Source organism: Neopelma chrysocephalum, unplaced genomic scaffold, assembly GCF_003984885.1.
Source record: "Neopelma chrysocephalum unplaced genomic scaffold, ASM398488v2 Primary Assembly neopelma1_59, whole genome shotgun sequence".
In the NCBI taxonomy this organism is placed as follows: Eukaryota; Metazoa; Chordata; class Aves; order Passeriformes; family Pipridae; genus Neopelma; species Neopelma chrysocephalum.
In genome coordinates, this window is record NW_020897714.1 from 13,891,754 (window position 1) to 13,908,342 (window position 16,589).

At 36.3% G+C, this 16,589-nt stretch overlaps 1 protein-coding gene across 8 annotated transcripts in view; it reads left to right on the forward strand.

The window, feature by feature from the left end:
- The first annotated feature begins 49 nt into the window (after nt 1-49).
- APAF1 (apoptotic peptidase activating factor 1) overlaps nt 50-16,589 on the forward strand; it is a 42,103-nt gene continuing 25,563 nt past the window's right edge. For 2 of the 8 annotated variants that reach the window (XR_003533680.1, XM_027679945.1), the window contains exons 1-13: nt 216-606; nt 1,377-1,518; nt 1,802-1,991; nt 2,646-2,843; nt 3,849-4,032; nt 7,039-7,151; nt 7,641-7,772; nt 8,170-8,408; nt 8,956-9,123; nt 9,958-10,089; nt 12,458-12,571; nt 13,157-13,335; nt 14,464-14,590. Coding sequence is in view for 7 of the 8 variants with exons in the window: in XM_027679945.1 (XP_027535746.1) it covers nt 566-606; nt 1,377-1,518; nt 1,802-1,991; nt 2,646-2,843; nt 3,849-4,032; nt 7,039-7,151; nt 7,641-7,772; nt 8,170-8,408; nt 8,956-9,123; nt 9,958-10,089; nt 12,458-12,571; nt 13,157-13,335; nt 14,464-14,590 (1,959 nt within the window). In the remaining variant the exon portion in view is untranslated. The other 6 variants (XM_027679947.1, XM_027679948.1, XM_027679944.1 and 3 more) reach the window with 6 other exon arrangements.

The following is a 16,589-nucleotide window of genomic DNA, read 5'->3' on the forward strand; positions in this document are numbered from 1 at the left end:
CTGGCCCTTCCCCGCCCCCGGTCCCGGAAGGAGGAAGCGTCGCGGCGCTGCCTCCGCAGTGGTCGCGGGGGAGTGGCGTCTCCGCGGGGCCAGGCGGGGACTCGCTGCCGGGGTCCGCGCTGCACGCCAGGTGAGCGGCGTGGCGGAGAGGGAGGGACGGACCGGACCAGACCAGACCGGGAAGGGTTTGCCTGGGCGGGGTGGGGGACGGCGGCAGCGGGCGGGCGGTCTGAGCGCTCCGCTGTTTCCCTCTCCGGGCGGCTGATAACGGCGGCTGGGGTGTGAGCTTTTGTTTTGGGTGTTTGTGTGACGATTTCTTTTGTATTCGCTTCACATGTGGCTTCATTATTGTTGTTGTTGGTATTATTATTATTGTTTTGTTTGTTTGTTTTTTGTTTGACCTGGACGTTTTTCGGCTGGAGAGCTTTCGCGTCCCCGTTACCTCAGCGGTGCGGTGGGATAAAGGTGGGGGGAAGGCTTTCCTGATCGCGTAATTTTCAGTGAAAGTAGGAAATTCTGTCGGTACGGCGGAAGAGGTGCTCCAGCAGGGCTTATCCAAAGGCAGATGTTCTACCCAGGTCCTGAAGGAGGGAGCAATCGGAAAAGGTGAATGCTTCTGCCGGCACCTGCGTAGTTGCTCCATGGAGGAGTTTGAACTTGCTTACGGAGCTTTCTGTCAGGAGTGTGATCGGAGAGATAATTTTGATCACTGGGGACTCTCAGGGGTAGCTGATCGGTAATGGAAAATCTTTACGTTATAGACAATAGTTTTCACCTTCTGTTGTCTTCAGACGTGGGGTTTTTTATGACATATAGGAAGAATGAAAGTTTATAGAGTTGTGTGTCAGATCAGTATATATATCAGTTTAGTGAAGTCATTGGTAGTGTTGGGCGCTCCATCTTCCATCATGTGTCACTATTTGTGTGCTTGTATGGCGTCTTGAACTTGGAGACAACAATTAGTTTATCTTGTGTGATGAGACCAATCCTCTTTCTCATCCTGTTGTCCCAGTTCCATGATCCAAGGACTTGAAAAAATTGAGAGATGTAGTGGGTGCTGAGAAAACCTTTTCATAGAGACATTTAGCAAGTTTCTAGTAGATGAGAAGCTTGCAAAGTCTGTGGTTTTGTAGCTCCCAAGTGTTCATAAACATAAATTCATAGAAATGGGGGAAAGGACTCAGACTTTTTATTTCCAGAATTAGCAGTACATATCAGGTACTGTACATATTTTCCACTAATGCAGCTACTTCACTACTCTTTCTGACTTTAAAACCAAAGTTCCTAAGCTATTTTAAAACTTCTTTCCTTATACTTGTAAATTATGTTCCCGTTCTTACTTGACTTCTCCCCCCTCTCCCTTTTTCACACAGAAGGAACATGGATGTCAAGAGTAGAAATTATTTACTTAAGAATCGCCAAGCATTGGAAAAAGACATCAAGACTTCTTATATTATGGATCGTATGATTTCTGACGAAGTGCTAACATTACAGGAGGAAGAGAGAGTGAAACAGCAGGTAGAGTCATCTTTCACTGTTCTTTATCTTCCTAGTGTAGTCACATGCTTTACCATCCTTCTTAAAAATAGTAATTTCTGTCTATCTAATTCCTGGATTCATCAAATGAATCCAGCACACAGTTTTTATTGCACTTCATAAGGTCGAGTTAAGGGCTTGGTCAAGTTAAAGGCTATTTCTCTAACTGTGAATAATCTATAATTGACAGAGTGATAGATTAAATGACTTCTAAGGTCTCTTAGTTTTGTATAATACATCTTTTAATGTTTGGATTTTTTTCTAGAATACACAGAAGGAGCGAGCAGCCACGCTAATAAACATTATTCTTACAAAAGATAATAATTCATATAGATCCTTTTATAATGCACTGCTTCATGAAGGGTACAGAGATCTTGCTGCACTTCTTCAGGATGGCATCCCTGCTGTCTCATCTGGTAACAGAAAGAGTTCGATGGATGGAATGACTTCGTATGGTCAGTGTAACTACAGCGGTCCCTGTGCTTGAACGTAAAGACAAGTTGCCTTGTGGAGTTTTGGGAAATCTTACTCAGATAATAAAAGTTTACCAGTGTAATATGCTACTCCGTATGGCCACAAAGTGGACAAATAAAGTGTACATTTTCTTTCCTGCTACGCTATCTCAGCTTAAATCAATGGAAGTCTTGCTTGGACCACGGTGCTGTGCTGTTAAGTGCCAAATAAAAGCCTTACACAGCGTCCTTTTTTTCTGCTGCATCCATGGGGTGGTAATTTCTGGCTGAGAAAGTGACTTGGTTGTTTGGTATAGTAATGTTGAGCTCCTGTGTTGGCCACAGTTTCCACTGGAGCTTTTAATTATCTTTTAACTTCTAGGGATTGATGTAACTAGCTTGCCTCGTGCGGTTGTTAATTGGAATACTGTTGTAGGTGGGGGGCTAGTTACCTGTTAAGTAATTTATTTCTAAAAAGCAATATTTTTTCAACCTTTGGTGTTGTGAGTCCAGCAGTTTTTAGAGCATTTTTATGGGACGTGAGGTGGGGAGGGAGCCCACTAGTTATTTTGGGTGAGGAGTTGTTTGGTTGGGTTTGAAGAGGCATCACATTTAGAATTCACTTTTTATTTTCATGTTTCTTTTTTCTAACTTTAGTGAAGACAGTTCTCTGCGAAGGGGGCGTACCACAGAGACCAGTTGTGTTTGTCACTCGGCCGAAACTGGTAGATGCTATTAAAAAGAAGCTGTATTGCTTGGGAAGTGATCCAGGCTGGGTCACAGTTTATGGAATGGCAGGCTGTGGAAAGACTGTTTTAACAGCAGAAGCTTTAAGGGATCATCAGCTCTTGGAAGGTACTTTTAGAAAAACATCTATATTTTAATAAAAATTACTGCAGGTATACACGTTTTGGACATATATGGTGCAATATCACATGTCATCTTGAACGTGATTCAGGTTTCTAAATTCCTTAGTTGCTTCTGGAATATTTGCTTGCAACATAGAAGTTTCATAACCGGTTAGTGCTCTGGGACCACTAAGTATTTTACTAGTTTATGGAAAAAGGTTTTGATTAGCTTTTCACCTTAGAATCTGCTTTGGTTTATGACAGTAGATGCATCCTTAGTTAACTTGAAATTGTTATTTCTGTTAATGAAAAATAATATATGTAGTTATATTCCTTTTGGGCATTGCTGATAAAGTCCCTAGACTCCTCTTTTAAAAAGTCTTGCTCTAACTTTTGCATAAATTTTAACAATGGCAGGCATTTGTGGGATGCTTACAGTAGTAGCACCTTAGCTTAAAGCAGGTCATAAATGAAACTATTTAATGGTATTTTTCTTATTTTATTTATTTTTCTCTACATAGTACACTAGGAGGAGAAAGCAGGACTTGACCATTAAAAAAACATGATGTAGGGATAGATATCACAGCATCTGCTGCTACTGCTGATTCTTCTAGATGTCTTCTTGATGAATGTTTTGGAATCATTTTTACATCCCAAACTCTGAACTTCTGCAGTAATACAGGGTTAAAAATGTAACTACTAAGTTAGACTACAGAAGGGGTTGTCGAGGGACAGGCAGGAAGACATGTACAAAGGAGGGACAACAGTATCAGTGGTGGTGTGAAATTTCTGTGGGAATTTGCCCTACAGAGCCTGTTCCTTTAAAAATAAACAATAGTGATCTTGTAGAATCATCCTTTGGTGTTAATAGTAGAGTTGCAAGGATGGCTTGCAATAGACTTTAGAGGTTTGTATTTTAATTAATGTTGAGTTCTTGATTGCTATTGTAAGCTGCTATTAAATATTTCTGATGTTAAATGTATAGCACAATTAATATTGCTTTTCTTGTTAGATTACTTTCCAGGAGGAGTTCATTGGATCTCTGTTGGAAAACAAGACAAAGCAGGGCTCCTAATAAAACTTCAGAATCTCTGTAGTAGATTAGAACATGACTTGACTCTTTCACAAAGGTCACCACTTAACATTGAGGAGGCTAAAGATCGTCTTCGTTTGTTGATGTTGCGCAAATATCCCAGGTGATGTCAGTAAAATCAAACACTATTCTTTTAAAACTTTACAGAGTAACTTTGATCTAATAATCTAAGGTGTCTGTGTTGTAGTTACCTGTCTCTGTGATGTGTATATTTTTTTTTAACCAACTTCCTATCTTAAACTAATTAGGCTTTGGCTAACAAAATACATTAACCAACTGTGCAGGAGTCGTATTTGCTTGAAAAAGTATTAGTTGTTGAATAATGAAAGTTGGGAACAAACCATTGGAAATAAGAATTGCTCTAACTTTCATTGTTCTCACTGTGTGCATATAGTGCTTTACTGATATGTGAGAATCATACAGCAGAAGAAAAGGATGTGTATCACTGCAGAAATATTTTCCTTTCCAGAACAGCTGATGACTAAACAGAACAGCTGATGTTTGGCCTGGAAGTACTAAAGTGAAAGCAGGTTTTCATAATGTGATCACTTACCACCAAGAAAGCAGTTTCTTTCAAACTTCAGGGAAAGTGGCCTGATTTAAGTAAGCAGCATCTCAGTCGTTGCACAGCTTTTTTCATCTTTGAGCAATAGTTTTTTTTACTTTTGGAGGTTTTGTTAGTCTTTGCGAAAATCTGTACTAAACTAAACAAGCCTGCACCTCAGTGAGATATCTTGGGAATAATACTCCAATCTTGTGATCTTTATAGACGCCATAGAGTAGAATAGTTTTTTCTTGTAAAGAAAAGATGTGAAAAATATTGCCAGGTCCTCCACAAGAAATCTTTCTTTTTTTTTTTTAGCTTGTGGAAATCTTATATGAAAAGTTCAAACTACACTTTCAGCTGAAAGTACACTTTTTCATGAAATATGTGAAGTGGTTGTTTTCATTGACACATTTCCATTGTTATTTCTTGTTTATTAACAAACAAACCAAAACTCCTGAATACAGAAGAATTTGGATGTTTAGTTCATGCACAACATCACAGTGGGCATGGGAGGAAGTAGAGGGAAATGTACTGGGGAGTGAAGTTCATAAGCTTCACTCTTTCTGCATCTGGTGGAGGAGCTTGCTCTGCACTGGAATTCTCTTTGGTGACAGAAAGTCACTTTAACTATTTCTGGATTCAAATAGTCAACCCAGGATATGTCTTGGGAATAAAGTACTAGGCAAAGGATTCACATTGTGAATCTGTTATGTTTCTTGGGATTAAAGAATTAGTCAAATGAAGAAATTGAAACTATGATATAATTTAAAGTAAGAAATTACAGAATTTAATCTCCTGTCATTATTACCACAGGGGTTTGTGTTTGTCTGCTTAGGGTGTTTTTTTTGTTTGCTTTGGTTTTTCTTTGTTTATGTTATTTTTTTAAATAATCCTAATTAGGATTTAAGATTTGTTGGTGTGGTTGGAGGAGAAAATCACTGGTGCCAAAATACTGGGAGAACTTTGAAGTGTTCAGATTAATTAAAAACATAAAATCAGGCCAGCATGAAATTCATGCCGCCCAGCATATTTTCAAGTGTGAAAGTGCCACAAAATGAGTCATTTATGGCTGTGATGGTATTCTTGTAAACCCTTTGATTTATCAAAAGGGTATTAATAGAGGAGTTGTATAAAAATGAGATGGGGTATCCAAGACTTAAATGCAACTTTCAAAATGGGGTATGATGTATATGCATTTCTCTAAGAAAGATCAGATCCTTATTTATAAGCTTCAATGGCATAAGCACCATTTAGCTGGACAAAAATGCGGAAGTCTTGGCACGCTTCAGTGGGAATTGGACAACTTAACCAATAACTAGTGTAGCAGAAAATTCCAGAAAAAAAAGGCAGTAAGTATAAACAATTTGTAAGATTAGGTTTCAGTAATTAACCTCACTGAGTGCAAATAACTGACATTTCTTTTCGTACGTCTACTTCTGACTTTTTGCTCTCTTAGAACAAACCTTTTAAAATTGGCTTTCAGTAACTTCTTTGTCATATATAGGCGGGTGTAGGGAAATCTACTATAAATTATTTTGGTGAAATTCCATGTATTAACCTACAAATGTGGCTAGCCAGAGGATTTGAATGTGTAGTCACTATAAAATGTTGTTTCTGTAAAAATCGTCCAAGACAATTCCTTCAGAAGAGGTTCTTTCCAAAGATACAAGAATAAAACTGAAAATTCTTGAGTCAAAAGGAAACTGAAATGCCTTCTCCCACAAAACTTATCACTAGCCTGTGCCAAGCAGAGTTCTTATGTAGTCCTGTACAACTCTTTTCTCCCTGGTGACTTGAAAAACAGAGTAAATATTTCTATTTTTCCTGACATCTATTAATAGAAATATTTCTCAAAATGTCATTGTTTACACTTCAGTTGTAGCTATAAAATAATAAGTGGTAAAAACTTACTTTTTTGAGATACCTGCATTCAGCTTCTTGTACAGTGTTTAATCACAGAATCATCAAGGTTAAGAGAGACCTTCAAGATCATCTAATCCAACCATCAGCCCAGCACTACTATAATGACCCCTAAACCTTATCCCCAAGTGCCACATTCAGATGCTTCTTGAACACTTTTGGAGACAATAACTCCACCACCTCCTTGGGCAACTTATTCTAATGCCTAATCACCCTTTCAGTGAATTTTTTTTTTTTCCTAATATCTAATCTGAACCTCCCCTAGTGCAATAGAAGGCCATTTCCTCTTGTCTTTCCACTTGAGGCAAGGAGAAGAGGCTGACCCCCACCTCACTAAAACCTCCTTTCAGGTGGTTATAGAGAGCAATAAGGTTTCCCCCTGAGCCTCCTTTTCTCCAAACTAAACAACCCCAGTTCCTTCAGCTGCTCCTCATAGGACCTATTACCTATTTTTTAGGCCCTTTACCAGCTTCATTACCCTTCTCTGGACATGCTCTGAAGATATTTTATGTATTAATGTAAAAAAAAATTGCGCAGTGATACATTGTAAATTCTGAAAATGTTCTTTCATTACTGAAATGCAATACTTTATTTTAGCACTAATAGTTGATATGAAATCTGCAATATTTCTTCTTGCACTAGATCTCTTTTGGTCCTGGATGACATTTGGGATTCCTGGGTACTAAAGGCATTCGATAATCAATGTCAGGTTCTTATCACCAGCAGGGACAGGAGTGTAACAGATGCTGTGGCTGGTAAGGAACAGTTTCCTCTTCTGCACCACAGATTTTGTGTATATGTGCGTATACAATTTGTTCTTGTGAACTTTTAAAAGAATCTAGTAGAATCTCTGTTGGTCAACTTGTGGCAAAGTTTTAGAATTCTACTCTGTAAGACTTTATGCTGTTTGTGAAATAAGTAGTATATGTTATCCTGAAAGTTAAATGTTTGCATTGAAGAGTACAGTGATTCTCAACAGGATAAATTAACCTCTGTGACAATGATGCTGTTAAACTGATTATCTCTACACTATTGAGTAGTCACTGCTCATAATGTATTTGTTTCGCTGATGCAAACTGATTCTGATAAGTAGAATTTATACTCTTCTTAGTGTTAAGCCTATAAAATACTATGCAAAAACTCATGAACCAGGTCCTTTGCTCTCGATTTTACTTGGAAGATTCCTTCAATTTCCATGGGATTTTTTACATTCTTTTAACTTCTTTCCATGTTTCTGTGTCTAGGCAATAAATTTGAGGTTCATGTGGAGAGTGGACTAGCACATGAGAAAGGACTGGAGATTTTATCCCTATTTGTGAATATGAAAATATCAGAACTGCCAGAACAAGCTAACTCCCTTGTAAGAGAATGCAAAGGTATACTGGTCGCTCTTCAACATATCATTTACCACTGAATGTATTTTTTTCTTCTAGATTTAGACTTACAAATAGAGGAGGGAACATCCTTTAATATTGTATACCTTAAGTAAAACACAAGTGCTTGTCAAATGTTTTTTGGTTTTTTTTAAGCAAAATAGGATTGTCCCATGTTGATTTTCAAGTATTTTTCTTCAGTGTATTTTCCTTGTGCACTACAATTGCACTTAAATTTCGTGAGTTTGCAGATGTCTTCATGGATTACACGTTTTGTTTGTCCTCCACAACTCAAGAATTTAATCAATGTGTTGGGAAAATTACCTGATTTACTCAATGACTTGACTATCAACTTGTGTTCCTTGAAAAGCTCTAAAATTGATTTAATCTTTTCCTTCAGGTTCTCCTCTTGTGATATCCTTGATAGGTGCATTATTACGAGACTTCCCTAGTCGTTGGGAATACTATCTCAGACAGCTGCAGAATAAGCAGTTTAAAAGAATAAGAAAATCTTCTTCTTATGATTACGAAGCCCTTGATGAAGCAATGTCCATAAGTGTTGAGCAACTAAATGACAATTACAAAGACTACTATAGAGATCTCTCTATTCTCCCAAAAGATGTTAAAGTACCTACTAAGGTAATAACAGCAGAAATCTTGTCAGTTTTAGTCAGATACAAACAACAACTTTAAAGAAATCATAAAATTTACAATTGTCATGCGTAACTTGTGCTGTGTGTAACTTAATAGTAATTACTAGATTAGGTAGATTTGGTCCATTACTGTATCGTGACTTGTATTGTTAGTAGTGAAACTAAAAAAATCATAACTGAATAAATGTATTCATAATGTTTAAGTTTAACATGCATTCCGCATATGGCTCTTTAAGTAGGTTTAAAATGGAAGGTTTAAAAACTGTTAAGTGAAATTTGTCTCCTTTAAGAAAAAGATATGATCACCATAAATCAGTGCAAATAGACAAAAGACAGGATAACTTGTAGTATCTGTCCTGTGTTTTGGTATGAAAGAATTGGTGATTTATTGAATTGATTACTATTTGTAGTATGTCTATATTTGTTAGTATGCACTTTTTTGTCAGTTAATTGGTAGCCTTTTATGATATTCACAAGTCATATTATGACTTAGTTCTCATTCTTTTCTCTGTTACTGTGTTAATATTTTTTAGGTTCTCTGTATTCTTTGGGATATGGAAACTGAAGAAGTTGAAGATATACTGCAGGAATTTGTTAACAAATCACTCTTGTTCTGTGATCGTAATGGGAAGTCATTCCATTATTATTTACACGATCTTCAACTCGACTTTCTCACAGAAAAGAATCGCAACGAACTTCAGGTAGCATATTGATGAATCTGCTTACTTTTAACTTTACTCTTCAAAGCTGGGTATTCTTCAGAAAATGTTGTGTTAAATGGTATCCCGAGTAGTTTCACAGAAGAGTCCATGATGCAGTTTAACGTAATGCTGATTAATTTTAAAAACTTATTTTCAACTTGAAACTATGGAATGATTTCATGATGGTTCCATTTGGACCTAGAACACTAAACTGAGAGAAGACTCTATATCCATTATTTCTCTATCAGATGATTCCAGCAGGAGATGTAATGTGCCACTGCTGATTCCAAAGGCATCAAGACCCTAACAGAATAGGAGGTTCTTTCTTTAATGCAGAAAAGTGCTTTTTTACTTCCTTTTTTCAATTTAAGGCAATACTTGCAGGGAGAGGACATATAACTTGGGACCAAAAAATTTTGTTTCTGAAGGACAAGGCAGAAAGAGTAGATATGAAGAAAAAGCAAGTTTTTAGACTTGCTTCAGAGCGATGTATGTAAGGGTCCTTTTTTGTTGTCTACCCACATTTAATGTGAAGAGAGATTTGATAGCTATTATCAATCTGAGAAGGAAGGTTAACAGCTTTCTTTTCTGCCTTTTAATATCCAGAGAATGTTTCTGGAGAAGTCTTAAGGAGTAGATTAGGTAGGGTCTACAATTTGGAAAGGTAAGATTTTTAATTTCATTTCTTGACATATTGTGATTGAGAAATGATATTATTATTCCTCAATACTATTTAAAATATAATTTTAATAATACTTATAATTCCTCAATACTGAAACTAACCCATACCTTGGTATAGATTTAACTGAAACTATGTTTTTCTTCACATTACAGGAGCTACATAAAAACATAGTAAATCAGTACAAGAAATATTACAAACTGAAGACGCCTGTTCCATCCCAAGAAGACTGCATGTACTGGTATAACTTCCTAGCATATCACATGGCTGGTGCCAATATGCAGCAGGTGGGTTCTGTCAAGTGTCCTCTGTTTTCCTTTTTAACCCACTCTTACCTCTGCTTTTCCCTCTAGGCCTTTTCCCACTTGAACCTCTCTTCCCTCAGGCCTTTGTGCATCTAGATGAACACTCAACATAGAGTCTTTAGGAGATCTACTGATAATCACTGTCCATTACAAAACCCGTTTTATTTCTACCCTTTGTATCTTGTCTTTTCGTTTTTGAGAAGATTTCTTATTTTATATCTTAATAGCTTGTATTTCTTTTTCCTATTTTAAGAAGCTGTGGTAAGACATCTTCTCTAAACCTTTTTGAAAACCTAAGCTCTCTTTATTATATGACAATACAAGTAAATTGATTCAGTTAGAGAATTTTATCAATTAGTTACCTTTTTCTCCAGAAATCTTGTTATTTTTTTTCCTCTTATGTCATACAGATTTGCATGTAAAAATTCATTATCTGATTTCAATAGCCCCAAAAAAATGCATCAAGAGGTAGATGGGCAGATCTCTTGTTCCCAGGATTGCCTTGGCACCTTTAAAAAACCTTGTCATTTTGCTACCTACTGTACTGTAGATATTCAACTAGAATAAGATGCGAATCATGCAGAAGGATTAATAATTCAGTAGTCTCACTTGAATTTGAGTCTCAAGTGCATTGAATAGCATTTGATACTGGTTGCTGATTGCTTTATTTCACATGTACTCAAACCTTTTCAGTTGAACTTCTTTCGAGATGGTTCATCTGACTCATCATATAATACACTTTGTGGATTTATGTCTTACGAGAACCTTCATAATTAATGTGGGCTCCAAATCTTGTTTTTCTGGATCATATTTATTTAATTATCTTAATTTCTTTAACTTCAATGTGTTTTAAAAATGTTTTTATTAGCAACCTTTCTACATTTTGTAGAATTAGCTTCTCAGCGTTCTTTAGCCTGGCTCATTATGACTGTATGCTTCCTAGAGTTCGCATTCTATGTACCGCTTATTTCTCATTATTTAGGCATGATTTGAATTTGTTGGGAGGCTAATAAAGCTGGGAGGTATTCTTTTCCTTTGTTTAACCATGATAATATTTTAATCCTTGTGGTATTAACTGTCTTTAAATTGGAATATACTTAGAGCCTGTGCAGTGTTGTCTCTAAGCAGTTTTTCTGATCCAAGCAAGGATGTTTTTTTAAAAGAAAGACTTTTTTAACTACATTAATAGCAAGAGGAGGTCTAAAGGAAACATTGGGCCAATACTTGTTGAAGATGGTCATCTAACTAATAGGGATAAAGTGTAAGCATTCAATGTTGGGTTTTTTTGCCTCAATCTTTAATAATACTGACAGGCTTTGGGCTGCCCAGCCCCCTGGGTTGGAGGAACACGAGTCTAGGTACAGTGACTTCATTTGTGGACACTGAGGTTGTAAGTGACTGGCTGTATCAGCTGAATGTTCACAAGTCCATAGTGCCTGATCTGATACAACCAAGAGCACAAAGGATGTTATGGCAAGACTACTCCTGGTCATCTACCAATGGTTTTATGAGTCTGGGGAGGTCCCAGTCTGAGGGGCAACCTTGCTGCACTCAATGGCTTCCTGAACAGGGGAAGTGGAGAGGGAAGTTCTGAGCTCTTACTCTCCGGTACCCAGTGATAGGAACTGAGGGAATGGTGCAAAGCTGCACCCGGGGAGGGTTACACTGGACATTAGGAAGCATTTCTTTACCAAGAGGCTGGTCAAATACTGGAACAAGCTTCCTAAAGAGGTGGGCAATGCCCCAGGCCTGTCAGTGTTTGAGTCATTTAGACAATGCCCTTAATAACATGCTTTAGCTATCGGTCAGGCAGTTAGACTAGATGATCATAGTAAGTCCCTACCAACTGAAATTTTCTATTCTATTCTAATAATTCTATTTGCAGTTTCAGATCACCTTTTTAAGTAGTCTTCTCATTTTTAAGTGAAATGCAGCTATAACAGATTTTTTGCTTTTATTCAAATTCAGCTTCTCTTAGGAAGATCAACAATCATTATTAGCAATGATCTTTACTAGATTGGACTAGAAGAAGCTTTTTCAGAGTTGTATCTTAAACCAGGTTTTGTGTGCTACAAGTCAAGAATCCCTTTGTACTCCCATTCCTTCTCTGAGTAGCTGTATCAGAGCGGTCCTTTGCATTAAAATAACAAGCTTAGCCTTCCATAACCTTCTATAATTTTCATACCTGATTAAATAAGGTGCAGGGAACAGAGAATTGCTTGTTTTCAACTAGAGACAGTTATACCAAAGCATATTAAATACCTCATGTATTTTCTGTCCTTTTCTTTTTCCCCTGAGTAGATTCTTTTGTGAAACTTATGCTCTGAACTTAATTTTGTATTTCTTGTAGGAGCTCCGTGATCTTATGTTTTCTTTAGGTTGGATTAAAGCTAAAACAGAATTAGTAGGGCCTGCTCATCTGATTCATGAATATGTAGAATATAGTTCAATCCTGGATCAAAAGGTATGATACTAAAAGGTAAATGAGCAGTCTGTTCCAAATATATTTCTCTATTTTGTAATTGCATTTTGTTGGATTTATGTATATATGGCAGGTGTATAGAAAGCTTAAAAAACTGAAGCACAAAACCAAGACTAAATTAAATTTTAACTTGGAGAAGATAAAAACAAAGGAAACTTTCAGTTTCAGTTTTAACTTCAGTGTGTAAGTGATTGGCCATGGAACTCAATAACCAAAGTGATCAATACCTAATGGTGGGTACATAAGGTACTCTGCTTTTGAGGAGGTGTAGAATTATGTTAGTCACTTGGAATAGTTTTTGTGATATTTCACACTGACTGCTTCTTGAATAAATCGTTGTTGCCAATATTCTTTATTTGAAAAGTAAGGAGATGATGCGTTCCTGAGTAGGATAATGAAATATTTCAGTCTATTGTATGTATTTGCTAATAGAACTAAATATAAAAATAGAGCTAAGTGCTTCTGTGAGAGTATTAACTGTGTAGAAATTTAAAAAAGCAAAGGGCACTTAGGAAATAAATACTAAGATAAATCTATGTTATCAAATATTATCTGCTCTGTACATAGGATAGCACAGTTCGTGAGAACTTCCAGGAATTTCTCTCTTTAAATGGGCACCTTCTTGGACGGCAGCCATTTCCTGACATTATACAGCTGGGTCTTTGCCAACCAGAGACATCAGAGGTATATCAACAAGCCAAGCTACATGCTCAAAGAGAAACAGGAACATTTTATTTGGAGTGGATGTAAGTAGATGCAGTCCATCTGCTATGCTGATTCCTTGATCCAAGGAAATCATTTGATGTACAGCTAAATACAACATATGGCTAATAAAAGGACCTCTGTAACAACTGATAAGGTTTTTTTTTCTGGGGAAAGAAAGTGAAATAATTTTCAAGAACCCTGGATATGTAGGGCCACAAATTAGTAATAATTACACAGAAATAAATAAAGTAATATATTTACATCTGGATTCAATTATTGTTCTTTTAAATAACTATACAAAGATGAAAACATGATACTTTGAAACTTCTTTAAATACTTTTTTTAAAAGTTAGAATTATAGTGCAAGTATTGGGTATGTTACAGTATGTTTTTAGGTTTTATAGTAAAATATACAGCTTAAGGAAGGAGAGCATTTGTGCTAACTTGCAAAGTTTTTGAAAATAGTGAGCTGGGAAATACTTTATAATCTCTACGCAATCTTGAAATTTCCCCAATTTAAATAATTCTTTGCTCTTATTGTGGTTTTGGAAGTTGTTTAAGGAAAAAGTATACATATCTAAATATTTTCCCAGCATTGTCCAATAGTCATCTGACCATGTAACTCTCTTAGATTCTTCTGTTTGATGTTTCTCTTCTGATATTTGTAGTACTTGGTGGTCACAAAACAGAGTGACTCTGTATCAAGCAATTATAGTAATAGCCCGGCAGGTTAGTCTTTTCTTTGAATACTTGGTTATTTCATTTAGCACAGCTAGCAGAATTCTAAGAAAACTGTTTGGAAGGTGCAGAGTTCAGAAGAACCAATCCCCAGTCAGTTTAAGGTTTTCACCTTGGATAGGGGAGACATGCTGAACATGACTGAAATCAACAGAACAGAGATAGATGTTTTGGTCATTCATCACTAAAAGTCATCTTATTACAATGACAGGATGATTATGATAAAAAACTCTGAGTGTTGGAATTTATTTTTCCCTTATTACTTCAGCATGAAAGCTGAGTGGTAAGATAGAGTGCGTTGGTTGGTTGGTTGTGATAAAGCTTGGCTGCTCAAGATATGTGGAAAAGTGTTAATCTTTTTAGAGAGGATTTTGAACAGTACAAAGGCACTAGAAATCCTACTCATCTAAATCAATTGTCTCACCCTGTAGGAATAAAAAATCCTTGAAAAACCTCTACCGTCTCGTCGTTCGTCCACATAGAGATGCAGTTTACCATGCCTGCTTTTCTAAGGATAGACAAAGAATAGCATCATGTGGAGCAGATAAAACACTTCAGGTAAGATACCTATGCATGAGTGAAAAGAGGTGCTGTGTACCATATTGATAACATTTGTTAACAGTCCTGTTGCCTTTTTTTTTTTTTGATGTTATGTGGAAACATTTGGATCTGGACCATAATTGGAGACAAATGATTGAAAAGGATATATTATTGCATAAACATCAAGTTGCATGTTTGGAAGAGTAAGCATTATCTTCTAGTTCAAAAGCCAAATGGTGTGATATTAGGGTTTATACCCTTACTACTTTAATGTGTGAATGTGAGATGCCTTTTAATGATATGGAAGAACTCACAGCCTAAGTAATGCACCCCAGCTTTTTTAATATTTGCTTGCAAAAAGTGTTATTTCCAGTCACAGTAGACCTTCTACAGTACTGAGAAGCAGTAAGATATTTTAGTTACAGCTTTACTGTTTATATGAGATGGTAATGGACATTATGCCTCTTTGGTGCTTAATTAATAAAATGTCTTATGTGAAAGAAATATATCTGTGGAGAAAACCCCTGAAGTTTAGGACAGTATTAGATTGGAAATGGGCCCAAAGTGCTTAGAAAGTAGATTAGAGGAGACAGAGAGGAAAGTGACTAATATAAATTTGCCAGCAGTCTGCCTGCAGGAGAGTCAGCCAGCTCTCAAGAGAACTAGCAATCAGCCAGCCAGTAACCTGGTAAAGTATCCATATTCCAGACAGCTAAAGGTAAGGGAAAAGAACAACTTCTCTGCAAACCTTTGGTATTGTTTTGGATGCTTGAGAAGTTGAATACTAAAGCAGTAATATCACTGGTGCTTAGTTGCTGTTCATTTGGCTATTTAGTGTGTTGTTATTGGTTCTTTTAATTTGTTTATTTTATTTGCTGGCTTCTACAGTATTATGATCATGGCATCCACTTAAGGAGATGTCTGGTAAATGTACTCATGCTGTGCTGAAGTTGCTGTGCTGAAGTTACTGTGCTGGGCTTCTGTACTTAATAGCCTCATTATTGACACTGCAGATTGCTTATTTTTATTTTCATTTTCTACCCAAAAAACCCCTGTGGATTGTGATTGCATTTAAACTAAGCTTTTGTTGAAGAAGTAATAGGAAAATTAGCGATAATCCTTTTTTCATTGTTTAACTTCTAACTTATTCATGTTTTTTCTAATCGTGGCCTAAGCTTTTCAGTTTTCAAAGCTACTTAAACGATTGCTAGATTAAGAGCAGAAATTCTGCAGAACTTATTGTGAATGTAGATTTCCTGTTACTTCAGTATTTATATTCTTATTTGAACAAATACGAACCGTTTCATTGTCATTGACATACTCATTCAATAAAAAAGTAAAGGAATAAACAGGGATTTCACACTTGTAGTATCCTGAACAGTGCTGTAAAGAATACCTTGTGATTTGTTTTAATTATTACGAATATTTAACCTAAGATGGAAAGGGAGACGTGATTTTCCCCCTGACCCACCCCACATTGTAAATCCCAGAATTTGGGGAAATTGATTAGTATGTGACACTTTTCCCCAGCTGTCCTTTCATTTCCCTTGTCTAGCTCAAGACAGAAACTTATGTCATCCTGTACAATTTTCTCCTGCTTATTTTTGTTTTTTTTTTTCCTCAAATTGTCAATTGCTGATGAAATTCATACTTTCCACAGAAGAACATCACATACATTTAAAACTGGAATTTTTAGTTTTAGGAGTAATTTAGATTTTGTTAATAGGTAGTGTTTTGCAGTTACTGTTAAGAAATACTGTGAAAGGACATGGCTCTGGGTTTAAAGAGTGAGGATAGAACAGAAATATTTTTTAGTATCAGTTTTCACTATTTCTCTCCCTAACAATTTCTATCATCCTTGCAAAATTAAAGCTCAAATTAAATATTTTTGTAGTCATGTTACTGTCCCTGAAAATATGAATGCTTTCAAAAGTAAACCAAATTTTTGAAGAGTTTACATAAAGAGAGCTATTTGAGATAAAACCCCCTTATATTTGTGCTTTAAAATTATATGCAA